Source organism: Heloderma suspectum, chromosome 1 (genome assembly GCF_057233095.1).
Source record: "Heloderma suspectum isolate Gila_16-S chromosome 1, 16-S_ref, whole genome shotgun sequence".
Taxonomy (NCBI): domain Eukaryota; kingdom Metazoa; phylum Chordata; class Lepidosauria; order Squamata; family Helodermatidae; genus Heloderma; species Heloderma suspectum.
This window is the reverse complement of record NC_139458.1, coordinates 392,419,619-392,432,093: the sequence shown is the minus strand read 5'-3', so window position 1 is coordinate 392,432,093 and position 12,475 is coordinate 392,419,619. Positions and strand designations below refer to the sequence as shown.

The following is a 12,475-nucleotide window of genomic DNA, read 5'->3' as shown; positions in this document are numbered from 1 at the left end:
CCTTGATTGGATTATAGGCTACTAGACCTCACCCAAGACAGATAAGAATGCTTCAAAGATGACAAAGGGCCTTGTAACACCATAATGACTAAAAGCATTATTCATAGTTATATTAAAGTAATCATCGCTCTCTGTACTTTTTGCAATCAATTCCCTCTGAAAACAGTTTACATCCCCTGCCCCCGCATGTATATATAAATCTTGCATGTATATATAAATCTGCCAATTGGAGTTTAACACTTAATGCAACCACAAAAGCTTATGCCAGGATAAATGACTCTCTGTTGTTTTTGCTGCAACAGGCTAACACGGCCACTCCACAGGAAACTATAACACTGTTATTGTCGCATAAGATTTCACGGAAAGCAACCCACTTCATTGGATGCATAAAGTGTTATCCTCAATTGGCACAGGACACACCCACGCCTAAACAGAAAGGGGCGATGTAAACAGTGGGGCTGAAATCAAAGATCTTTCTGTGAAATGCTGACATTTCAAATCATTAACATCACTGGATTGGATCCAGACTTGGGGCGCGATCCTATGCATGTTTACACAAGGCGAAGTCCTACAACTCCCCCCATGCCCCAGCTAGCGTGGCTGTCTAAGCATGCTTAGAGCAGAGCCACGGAAACCAATGAGACTTAAGTTAGTCATGACTGCCCCACTGATTTCAATAGCTCTACTCATGACTAAAGGTACAATTGTATGCATGTTGGCTGGGGAATGTTGGGAGTTGTAGGACTTCTTTCTGTCTAAGCATGCAAGAAATTGTGCACTAAGTTTGGATCCAATTCAGACAACATCTGGGATGGCTTAGCTAAGAAAAAAGGCAAGTAAGGTGGGGGGGGCATGACAGAGGTGTACAAAATCATGCATGGTGTGGAGAATGTGGATAGGAAGACGTTTTTCTCCCTTTCTCATAATACTACAACCAGGGGTCATCCCATAAAGTTGATTGGTGGGAGATTCAGCACAGACAAAAAGAGTACTTCTTTACACAGCACGTATTAAGCTATGGAATTCGCTAACACAAGATGTGGTGACGGCCACCAATTTGGATGGCTTTAAAGGGAATTAGACAAATTCATGGCAGATGAGACTATCACTGGGTACTAGACCTGATGGCTATATGCCACTTCCACTATAGAGGCAGCTGCTGGGGAACATGGGTGGGAGGGTGCTGTTGCACTCATGTCCTGCTTATGGGTTTCCCATGGGCAGCTGGTTGGCCACTGTGTGAACAGAATGCTGGCCTAGATGGATCCTTTGTCCAATCCAGCATGAATGTTCTTATATTATTAACCCAACAATAGCAAGCAGGACAGTGACCATTTTCTCCTACTGCAAGTTATATTTTAGCTGGCTTTTGGTTTTTTGAATTTCCTTTTAGTTTAATTTTTAAAAAATTGTGCATGTGTTTTTAACTTGTGTTTGTGAGCTACCTTGAGCTCATGTGGGGTTGGAAGACTGGATACAAGGGATTTAATAAATAAACAGATATTCACAACAGCTTTTACAGGTGATCACCCAGTTTTGTTTGCTGTGCTAATTTAACACCTGTAGTAGGACAACAAGCTTTGCACAAGTATGTCACAGAGTCTACCTCTTGCGTTTCATAGCTTCTTGCATTCAGGTTCATGAAAGCTTATGCCATAGTATAACTCTGTTTAGAGAGCATTCCTACTGCCCCTAGACAGAATCTGTAGGGCAACAGGACAGCTCGGATTCATGGATCCGAGGTCAGAGACAGAGCTCCGACCTTGGACCCAGGAGTCCGAGCTCCCCACCCCCTCGCAGCGGGTGTGGAGAGAACCGCGCCGACTGCCTCTCCGATGTCACAAGGGTGACCTCAGAGGGAAAGCAATGGGGACATGCTGGTGGGTGGGGAGGGGGCGGCTTACACCATATCCCCAGCCCTCCCAAACCTCCTTCCCCTCCCTGATGCCTCAGCTAGATAGGCATAAATGCCCATCAACTAAAATACACCTGTCTAGCAAAAATACAGAGTGGGAGGAGCACGGAGGTGAAGATCGCCTCTGCTGCACCTCCGGCTCTACTTTGGATGTCTGTAAGCCTCCAAGTTCAGAGGCTAATGGCCATCCCCATAGGACTACACCCTTATTCTTTTAAGGTACAGTTGGGGAATGTATGAGCCTCAGGATGCTGCTGGACTGCAGCTCCCATTGGCCCTAGCTGGCCCTAGTCAGAATAGCCAATAGCGAGGGGTGATGGGAGTTTGCAGTCCAACAACATCTGGAGGGCCACAAATTCCCCATCCCTGCTGTAAGGAGACACAAAACTGACAGCACAATCCTATGCATATCTAGTACCACCCGGTTTAGTGGGGCTAACCTCAACGTAGGTATGTAGAGGAGTGCAGCCTGAATGTTATTTTTGCTGCAACAAACTTAATAGGGCTGGGCTAACAAAGCTTAAACCGGTTCTGATTTCATGTGACCCTTTTTGGAGCAAGGGGAAAAAAGAGAATTTAACTTTTTGAGTCCAGCAGTTCTGTTCAGGTCTCCAAAAATCACTACTAATGCAAAGAACAAATAAAGTAAACCCAAGCTTCATTACTAGATCCAAGCTACTATTCCTAATTAGAAAGGAAGAAAAACCAACCTGATTTCTCGGTCATCTTCCAGCAGCTGAAGCTTGTAATAGGAATTTGTCCCTCTGACAATATCAACTAGGCCAAGAGTAGCACTGAAGATTTTACCACCTTTTTCAAAGACATGAGCAGAATCTTCCAAGCCTGTTTAAAAAAAAAAAAAAGACAATGAAATAGGATTCTGGGACCACGGGCTATACTTCCTGGAAGATGGGCTGTTGGCTAGGGATGGGTTGCACCTCACAAAGGCTGGGAAGAATGTGTTTGGCCACAGCATGAAGAACTTCATCAGGAGGGCTTTAAACTGAATCCTACGGGGAAGGGAGATGTAATGTTGGGGGTAACAATGGACGTAGGCGCATGCACTGCAATGGAGAGAACAGCTCTGATAGCGCCCAATAATAGTCTTCAGACACAGGTAGGAAGAAAGCCAGACTATGAAGCACATGGTCTTCGATGTCTATATACTAATGCCCAGAGTATGGGAAACAAACAGAACGAACTTGAACTCTTAATACAGGAGGGAAATTATGACTTGATAGGTATAACTGAGACTTGGTGGGATGACTCTCATGACTGGAATACAGCAGTTGAAGGATATAACTTGTTCAAAAAGAACAGGAGGAACAGAAAGGGAGGCGGGGTTGCACTGTATGTGAAAAATACATATCTCTGCACAGAAATACAGGAGGAGGAGCTTGGTAGCCCCATCGAGAGCATCTGGGTTGAAATAAATGGAGCAAAGAATAAAAGGAACCTGGTGGTCGGAGTCTACTACCGGCCACCCAATCAAGGAGAAGACAAGGATGAAACTTTTGAAAAGCAAATAGCCAATGTTTTAAGGAAGCATGATGTAGTAGTAATGGGGGACTTCAATTTCCCCGATATTTGTTGGGAGACAAATTCTGCAAAACATGGCCCCTCCAGGAAATTCCTGACTTGTGTGGCGGATAACTTCCTCCTACAGAAAGTAGAGGAAGGAACTAGAGGATCGGCTATCCTTGACTTGATCCTAACCAACAGAGATGACTTAGTGGATAAAGTAGCAGTTACAGGAACTCTGGGGGAAAGCGACCATGTTGCACTTGAGTTCTTGGTTCTAAGGGAAGCAAAAGCCGAGTGTACTCGAACGCGTACCCTGGATTTTAGGAAAGCTGATTTTAATAAACTCAGAACAATGATCAGTAAGGTCCCATGGCAAGCAATGCTAGCGAGAAAAGGAGTCCAAGATGGGTGGGAACTTTTAAAAAAGGAAATTCTCAAGGCACAATCACAAACAATTCCAACAAGAAGAAAAGGTGGAAGACAACAGAAGAAGCCAATGTGGCTTCACAAAAAGCTTAGGGATGACCTGAAAACAAAAAAGGACACATATAGGAAGTGGAAAGAAGGCCAAGTAACAAAGGAAGAGTACAGGCAGGTAGCACAGAATTGCAGGGATGGCGTCAGGAAGGCTAAAGCGGAGAACGAGGTGAGGTTAGCGAGGGATGCTAAAAACAACAAAAAGGCTTTCTTCAGCTACGTGCATAGTAAAAGGCAGAGGAAAGAAATGGTTGTTCAGCTATTAAATAAGGATGGCAAAATGATAACAGAGGACAAAGAAAAGGCAGAGGTGCTCAATTCCTACTTTGGCTCAGTCTTCTCCCAAAAGAGGGTCTATGACCCCCCTGGCAAAGGCGAAGTACAGGCTGAAGGGGCAGGATTGCAGCTTGAGATCGACAGGCATATGGTCAAGGAACACCTCATTACTTTGAATGAGTTCAAATCTCCAGGGCCAGATGAACTGCATCCTAGAGTCATAAAGGAACTGGCAGAAGAACTCTCAGAACCGCTGTCTATTCTCTTTGAGAAATCATGGAGGACCGGGGAAGTGCCAGATGACTGGAGGAGGGCTAACGTTGTCCCTATCTTCAAAAAGGGTAAAAAGGAGGAACCTGGGAACTACAGACCAGTCAGTCTGACATCAATCCCTGGGAAAATTCTGGAGCAGATCATAAAGCAATCCATCTGGAAGCACCTTGACAACAATGCCGTGATTACTCGAAGCCAACATGGATTTGTCAAAAACAAGTCCTGCCGGACAAATCTGATCTCATTTTTTGATCAAGTCACCTCCCTTGTAGACCGTGGGAATGCTGTAGACATCATATACCTCGACTTCAGCAAAGCTTTCGACAAAGTGCCCCATGATATCCTGATGAGCAAACTAGCTCGAAGTGGGCTAGATGAAACAACGATCCGGTGGATCCACAGTTGGCTACAGAATCGGACTCAAAGAGTGCTTATCAATGGGACCTTCTCAAGCTGGGGAGAGGTAACGAGTGGGGTACCGCAGGGCTCAGTCCTGGGCCCAGTGCTCTTCAATATTTTTATTAATGACTTGGAGGAGGAGGTGCAGGGAATGCTGATCAAATTTGCAGATGACACAAAATTGGGAGGGATAGCTAATACTTTGGAAGACAGAAACAGAATTCAAAGTGATCTGGATAGACTGGAGTGCTGGGCAGAAAACAACAGAATGGCATTTAATAGGGACAAATGCCAAGTTCTGCACCTAGGAAAAAGAAACCAAATGCACAGTTACAAGATGGGGGATACGTGGCTCAACCACACTACGAGCGAGAAGGATCTTGGAATTGTCGTCGATCACAAGCTGAATATGAGCCAACAATGTGATGTGGCTGCAAAAAAGGCAAATGCTATTTTGGGCTGCATTCATAGAAGCATCGCTTCCAAATCCCGGGAAGTACTAGTTCCCCTCTACTCAGCACTGGTTAGGCCTCATCTGGAGTACTGTGTCCAGTTCTGGGCACCACACTTTAAGAAGGATGCAGACAAACTGGAGAGGGTTCAAAGGAGGGCAACAAAGATGATCAGGGGACTGGAAACAAAGCCCTATGAAGAGAGACTGAAAGAACTGGGCATGTTTAGCCTTGAGAAGAGAAGACTGAGGGGAGATATGATAGCACTCTTCAAGTACTTGAAAGGTTGTCACAGAGAAGAAGGCCAGGATCTCTTCTTGATCATCCCAGAGTGCAGGACACGGAATAATGGGCTCAAGTTACAGGAAGCCAGATTCCGACTGAACATCAGGAAAAACTTCCTGAGTGTCAGAGCAATACGGCAATGGAACCAATTACCTGGGGAGGTGGTGGGCTCTCCCACACTGGAGGCCTTCAAGACGAGGCTGGACAGCCATTTGTCAGGGATGCTCTTACTTGGATTCCTGCATTGAGCAGGGGGTTGGACTCGATGGCCTTGTAGGCCCCTTCCAACCCTACTATTCTATGATTCTAGGGCCAGGGAGAAACACATTTTGCCCTTATTCAAATTATGTTGCTGTTTTTAATTAGATTTCTTAGCTGTCTTCCTCAAAAAACACTCAAGGTATCTTACAACAAAATTAAAACATACAAAATTCAAAACAGCTAAAACAATTATCCATTAAAATACCACCATCCCATAAAGAAACATCCCAGCAGTGACAGCCAACATGATTCAACTGATGCCTTAAAGAGCCCATCATATGCCATCAAATGCCTAGAAATAGAGAAAGTGTCAACCTGGCACTGAAAAGACAACGATGTTGGTGTCAGATGGGCCTTGCTAGGGAGAGTACTGCACAATCGGGAGGCCACCACTGAAAAGGCCCCTCTCCCTTACTGCCATCCTGCAACTTCCCTTGGAGGCGGCACGTAGAAGTTGATCATAATGTATGGGCAGGTTCATGCTGGGAGAGGTGCTCCGTCAAGTATGGTGGTTCTGAGCTGTATGTTAACTTCAGCACAAGACATGCACATGGGAGTACTGGAAGACAGTTTTCTCCCCTTCCCTTATTCACATAGACAGGCATTTCAACACTGTCTGTGATTTATTATTTATTTCATTTATTTATGGGACTTTTGCCCCTTTCCACTTCACCGGGATAGCTTAGGGCTGCTCCTGAACGTGACATGAAGACTACAATGTCTTCGAAACGCCTGAAGCAGGAGGCAACACCTATTAAGCTAATCACTCTTATAGCAAGATGACAGAAATCAACACAAGGCATCAGAATAAAATGTGACAAGATTTCCCAGAGAAAGGTATGGGAGGATCCTCATATGAGATGAGAAGGGAACTCACAGTCCAGCCCAGTCCCTTGATCTGAAGCTGGATTCTTCAAATGTAAACTAACATCAGCCAGTACGCTCTGAGGATAAGGCTGTCAGTGGCTACAAGTTATGATGGCTGTCAGTGGCTAAAGTCATATTATCTCTAGTATAAGAGGCAGTTATGCCTCCCCATACCCGTTACTGGGGAACATGAACAGGAGGGTGCAACTGCACTCATGTCCTGCATGGGGGCTTCCCGTAGGCATCTGGTTGGCCACTGCGGGAATAAAATGATGGACTCGATACACCTTTGGGCTGATCCACCATAGCTCTGCATAGCTCAGATCAAGTCAGCCTTCTTGTGCCCCCCAGATGGGTTGGACTACAACTCCCAACATCCCCGGTGTCCTTGCTAGTGGGGGATGCTGGGAGTTGTAGTCTACCTCATCTGGAGGGCACCACGTTGGGGAAGGGTGTTCTAAGAAATAGTACAGGCCTGACCTATACCAAGACATGTTTGGAGAGAGTAACTCACTCTTGGATTATACAGGAGGGAGATTCTGAAAAGAGTGAGCTAAGAGCCAGCAGTGGGTCACAAAAGCTAAGAGCCAGCAGTGGGTCACAAAAGCCTCGTGCAAGTCTGCCTAGAGGATGGTGCCGGGGTCTACTGGGAAGACACGGGCACTAGGGTCGTGGTGAATGGTCCGTGTATGGTTTCTGTCTCCCAATACAGCTGCTGCACCACCAAGAGTAATTGAGGCATCAGTCCAGCTCATTTGGTTTCTCTCTCTCCCCCCTGATGCACAGCCACAGGGACTTACTGTCCTTGCTCCAGCCCGCCCACCCCCACCAGGTGCTAACCTCCTTCCTTTGCACTAGGAAGCACCACACCAGAGCTGCTGCATTGAAAACCCAAAAGGTGTCCCTGCAAGCAACCACTTTCGAGTTTGCAACAAAAGGTGCCTTAGTACAGGATACAGTGCTAAGAAGAGCAGCACTGTAAGCTTCGGGGGGGGGGGGGGCATGTACACCGTTCACATACAGCACAAACCCTTGGCAAACCATGCCCAATGACAGGCTGGATGTTTACAGATGGTGAAGCCTCAACTTAAAGACGTTCCCAGTCCCAAAGTTAGCAGAACGTGCTTGTTCACAGGGTATTGGAAAGATTCCAAAATCACCTGAATCAGGGTCCACAGCGGCACCTCCTTTAACTGTCAGCTTCATTTTCTTTTCAGACTTGCTTGTCCCTGTACAAGAGACGGGAAAAAGGTAGTAAGTATTTGCTGCTGTTGTAGGGATGCAATGCTGAACTGATCAGCTAAAAAGAATACCCCTTGTTAAATGCTCAGATTATAAAAATATACTATAATACACACAGAGACAAATATTTAATGCAGGTGTTTATGAACACTGTGAGTGGCAAGCGTCATCTTCAAGAGGCATTCTCCCTCCTCACACACCAAGATGACACCTATGTGTGTGCATCACCTCAAAAAAATTCCTCTTGCTTCAGAAATGATTTTACCCATATGCAAATTTATGCAAATCCTATGCCTGTTTGATTGTCCTATGCAGCCTTAAATCAATGAAGCACTGACATTTATTTAATCAGGTTACAGTCCAAATCTGTTGTTAATATGACCCCCCAAATGGCGAAGTTTTCTGCTTTCAGACAAAAGCAAAGAACAATTGTATAAAAGGTAGAGAATAAATATCCTGTCTGGATTCATTAGCTGCAAGGGAATTCTGCATCAGGGCTAAAAACCTGCATGGAAGAGCCATTTCACTTCCACTGTGAAAAGAAAAGCAAGTGAGGAAGTCACAACAGTGCCTATTTATTGCACAGTTTGCCCACCTGGCATTTCAGAGAAAAGTCTCCTTTTCTACACTACTTGTCAGGCAGGCAAAACAAACAATAAATAACCACTGTTGGGACTTTCTCACTTGGTTGTCTTTTCATAATCAGAGAGCCTCTCTGCTGTTTTTCTTTTTCTTTCTTCTAGGCAGCTGTGAAATCTAACCTGGCCGTTCTACTGTAACATTATAATCTGGGGTTTCAAAACAGATTATTGGTTTTGTCAGACCAAATGAAGTTATATCCTTATAACTCAGGCATCTGGTGGAGTTCAGTCTTTGAGCTTATGCCATAATAAATGTGTTAGTTTTTCTTTCTGACTTCAAATTATAGGTTAGTCTACTTCTTGGAGTAGACTAGCCTATAATTCTGGGAGTTGTGGTTCGAAAGATCTGGAGGGCACCAGGTTGGGAAGGCTGTTCTACAGGGTAGACACCAGATCAACTGGATACAAGTCCATTCCTGCACAGAACTCTTTGAGACCTTCCAATGGAACTAGCCCTGAATTGAAATGGCTTCCCCTTATTCACCACCCCCATTCTCAGGTGGTGAGCTGAGGGCATCCGTTCCTGTGGTTCTTTGGGGGTGACAAGGCCAAACCAGTCTATGGGAGGACTTTCTTACCTTAGCATCAGGCCGGCTTGCTGCCCCCCGTCCCACGTTTTACTTGTTAGAAGCCACTGCTTGTGAGTGTGCTGAGGAGGGCTGCTTCTCTCTCCTCCCACCCTCGGTTTGGAATTAAGGCCCCAGGGGTCGGAGCAAGACATTTCGGTACTGCAGTTTTAATGGTAAGATGCAGGCGATGAGAGGAAGCCACAGCCCTGACAGGTAGCAGCTTTTAACAAGTTTTTAAATAAATTAATAAATACAGCCACCTTGCAGCTAAGGTAAGCAAGCACTCCTGCCACTAGTTTAGCCCCTCCCATGCCCCCGGAATGGCCTCTTTAATTTCAAGGGCAAGCCAAAAGGGACCCCACTCTAAATACAATAAACACCCAAAGCAGTAGTGACAAGACGGAGGGCTGCGTTGAAGACCTTTATTTGAGGTAACCTAATCCCATTTCTTTATTCTACCTCACCTTGCTCTTCCTTGTTCTTCCCAATGCTTTTCATGTTTGAGTGTCCACCAGATTTTCCTCCCTCAGGCACCTTTTTGTGCTCCTGCTTTACTTCTGCACCCCAGGAAGAAAGAGCATGAAGCGACAGAAGCTCCTGAAAGCCCTTGCTGGAGATTTTCATGTCCTGGAGGAACTCCTCCGAGACCACACGCACCTGGGCCTCCTTCACTTCTTCCATTTTCTTGTTCATTTTCTCAATTTCCTCTGAAAGATTAAGAAGAGGTGGTGTAGGGGAGAGGAGAGAAGAAGAAAAGTAAAGCATGGGATGTCACCCTTCTTATGACTCTATGCATCAGAATGCCCCAGTTACTTTTGCAACGGGCAGAAGCCTATAGCTCAGAAGCAAGAACACAGGAGGAGCCCTGCTGGATCAGACCAAAAGCCTATTGAGCCCAGCATTCTGTTCCCACAGTGGCCAACCAGCTGTCTGAAGGAAGCCCACAAGCAGGACCTGAGTGCAAGAGCACCGTCCTGCCCATGTTCCCCAACAACCAGTATTCAGAGGCATATTGCTTGTGCTTTTCATTTATCAGGTCCCAGGTTCAATCCAGCACATACAAACACAGGAATCTGCCTTATACCAAATCAGACCATTGGCCCAGCTAGCTCAGGATTGTCTGCACTGACTGGCAGCCACTCTCTAGGGTTTCAGGCAGGAGTCTTTCCCTGCCTGTCCCCAAAGGAGCAGCAGCTGCAGGGAGCTTGCTTCCCCCCTCCCTGCCGGAAAGAACATTCAGCTCCAGCAGCCAGCTGCCCCGGGACTGCAGAGCTGAACGGATGGGAACCCTCTGGCCCCATCCATCCCAAGGGGAGTAAAGGTGGTGTGGGTTTGGGGATTTGTGCCTATGCTTTTTTTAAAAAAAACAATCCATTGTAAGCCACCTTGAAGATCACTTACAATGAAAGACAGGTGTCAAGAAATCCGTTTTGTGTGTTTTCTAGCCGCCTGAAAAATCTCTATTTCATGAAGGTGGGCCTGCACACACTCCTTAAACCAGTTGTGTGCGTTATCTCGTGCTGCTCTGGGTTCAAGGCCCTTCAATTCTTGCCAATTAGACTGACTGATTTCAGCTGGGCTGCTGCAGGAGCTCCCCTCCCCCGCCCCAGAAAGCTTATGAAGGCTGTTCAGCCAGCTGGTGATTGGCTATGGGGGCTCACCCCACATTTCTAAAACACTGCTAGGTATAAAAGAAGGGGGGCTACGGCTGCCCTTTATCCTCGCCTTCGTCTTGCTTTTGGTTTGTGACTCTCAGTATCACAGTTTGGGCTCTGTCCTGTTTGAAGACCCACACCAGGTGCATCTAGCCAGGTTTGGGTAGCTTTGTTGTTGTTGTGTTTACTCGAAGTATTATTTCCAAAGGGTGCTCTGCTTTGCTGTGTGTTATCGCTGCTCGCTTTCCCTTTCATAAATAAACTTACCACCTATCACAGTGGAACGTGTGCGCTTTATTCCAATTAAACCTTGGCCCTAAGTCCAGAGCCTTCTGCTTGGTTATTGCTACTGTTTAAGGTTTCAGGTCTAGGACTTTGAGAGTGCCAGCTTGGGCCCTTATTTCTTAAGCCCTAGGGGTGTCCTGTAAGGCCTGAGAGCCCCGTGGCTCAGGCTGAGTTGGATGTAAGGGGTGCTGGCAGCCTACTTTGTTGGGCTGCTGTTCAGCCTGAGCAACCCCTCAACCCTGCCTACACTGCTGGGAGCTAGGGCAACCCCCTCCCCCCCTTCACAGCAGGACAGAAGTCTTCTAAATACGTACGCACACAAGCAAACCCTACCTGGAGATGCTGGGGATTGAACCCAGGACCTTCTCCAGGCAAAGCAGGTGCTCTCCTGCTGAGCCACAGCCCCTGCCAGACATCTCCAGAAAAGCCATCCCAAGCCAAAGAAGAGCAGAGAAAGAGCTCCCCCTGCAACCTCTGAGAGTGGCTTCCAGTTGCAGGAGACCTGCCTGGTGCCCTGCAGATGCCTTGGACTGCAAACCCCATGGCCATGCTGGCTGGGGAGAATGAGAGCTGCAGACCAACGCATCTGGAAGGTGCCAGGATGAGGAAAGTCCAAACAGTCTGAATCTCTACGAGGCAACTTCATGCTGGGGACCAGTGGAGGCTGGTGCCTCTGATGTCAGTGGGGCAGTGCATCCACTCCGGCTTACAGTCAGAACTCTAAAAGAGCTATCCTTGGTGGGTGGCAACCCAGAGAGGGAGCCTTTTCCACTTGTGGCACCCTGCTTCACAGAGGCTCTCCCCTGAGAGGCTTGCCTGGGGCCAACTGCAACACCATTCCAGTGCCAGGTGGCTGCCAGGCGTTTAACATTTAATACCAATTGTACGAGGATTGTCTGCTTTGCTGAAGTTTTATGCTGTAGTTTTACAGTTTTTCTGCTCTGTTGTTCATCTAAGAATAATTTTATATATTGAAGTTTTATTATCTTGACAGTACACCATTCCGATAACTTTGCCAAGGGATGATCTCAAAAAACTAACTCACGTGCTAGCAAACGTCAGCTATTGGATGGCATAGAAATGTAATAAATAAATTCATAGAATGTACATTAAATGCTGTAAATTTTCTATATTAAATCTTATCCTATATACCAGGGGCCCCCAACTCTTTGGGGACAGTGGACACATTTAGAATGTTGGGAGAGTGTCATGGGTGCTCACACAAAATGGCTGCCATGGGGACTTGGTCATTCACAAAATGGCTTCCACGGTGGTTGTGGCCAGCCACCCATTTCCCAGCAGGCAAAGTAGTAAGACTAAAAGAAAAATTAACTTCCCCAAGAACGTAACAATA

General features: G+C 46.4%; 1 protein-coding gene across 1 annotated transcript in view; it reads right to left on the bottom strand.

Moving 5' to 3' along the window:
- The window catches only part of PARP1 (poly(ADP-ribose) polymerase 1), a 73,597-nt gene that overhangs the window by 30,370 nt on the left and 30,752 nt on the right, over positions 1-12,475 (bottom strand). Inside the window, exons 10-12 of the mRNA XM_084828644.1 lie at positions 9,646-9,888; positions 7,890-7,958; positions 2,626-2,758 (exon numbers count right to left, since the gene is read on the bottom strand). Of these exons, the coding sequence (XP_084684770.1) occupies positions 2,626-2,758; positions 7,890-7,958; positions 9,646-9,888 (445 nt within the window). The remainder of the gene's footprint in view (positions 1-2,625; positions 2,759-7,889; positions 7,959-9,645; positions 9,889-12,475) is intronic.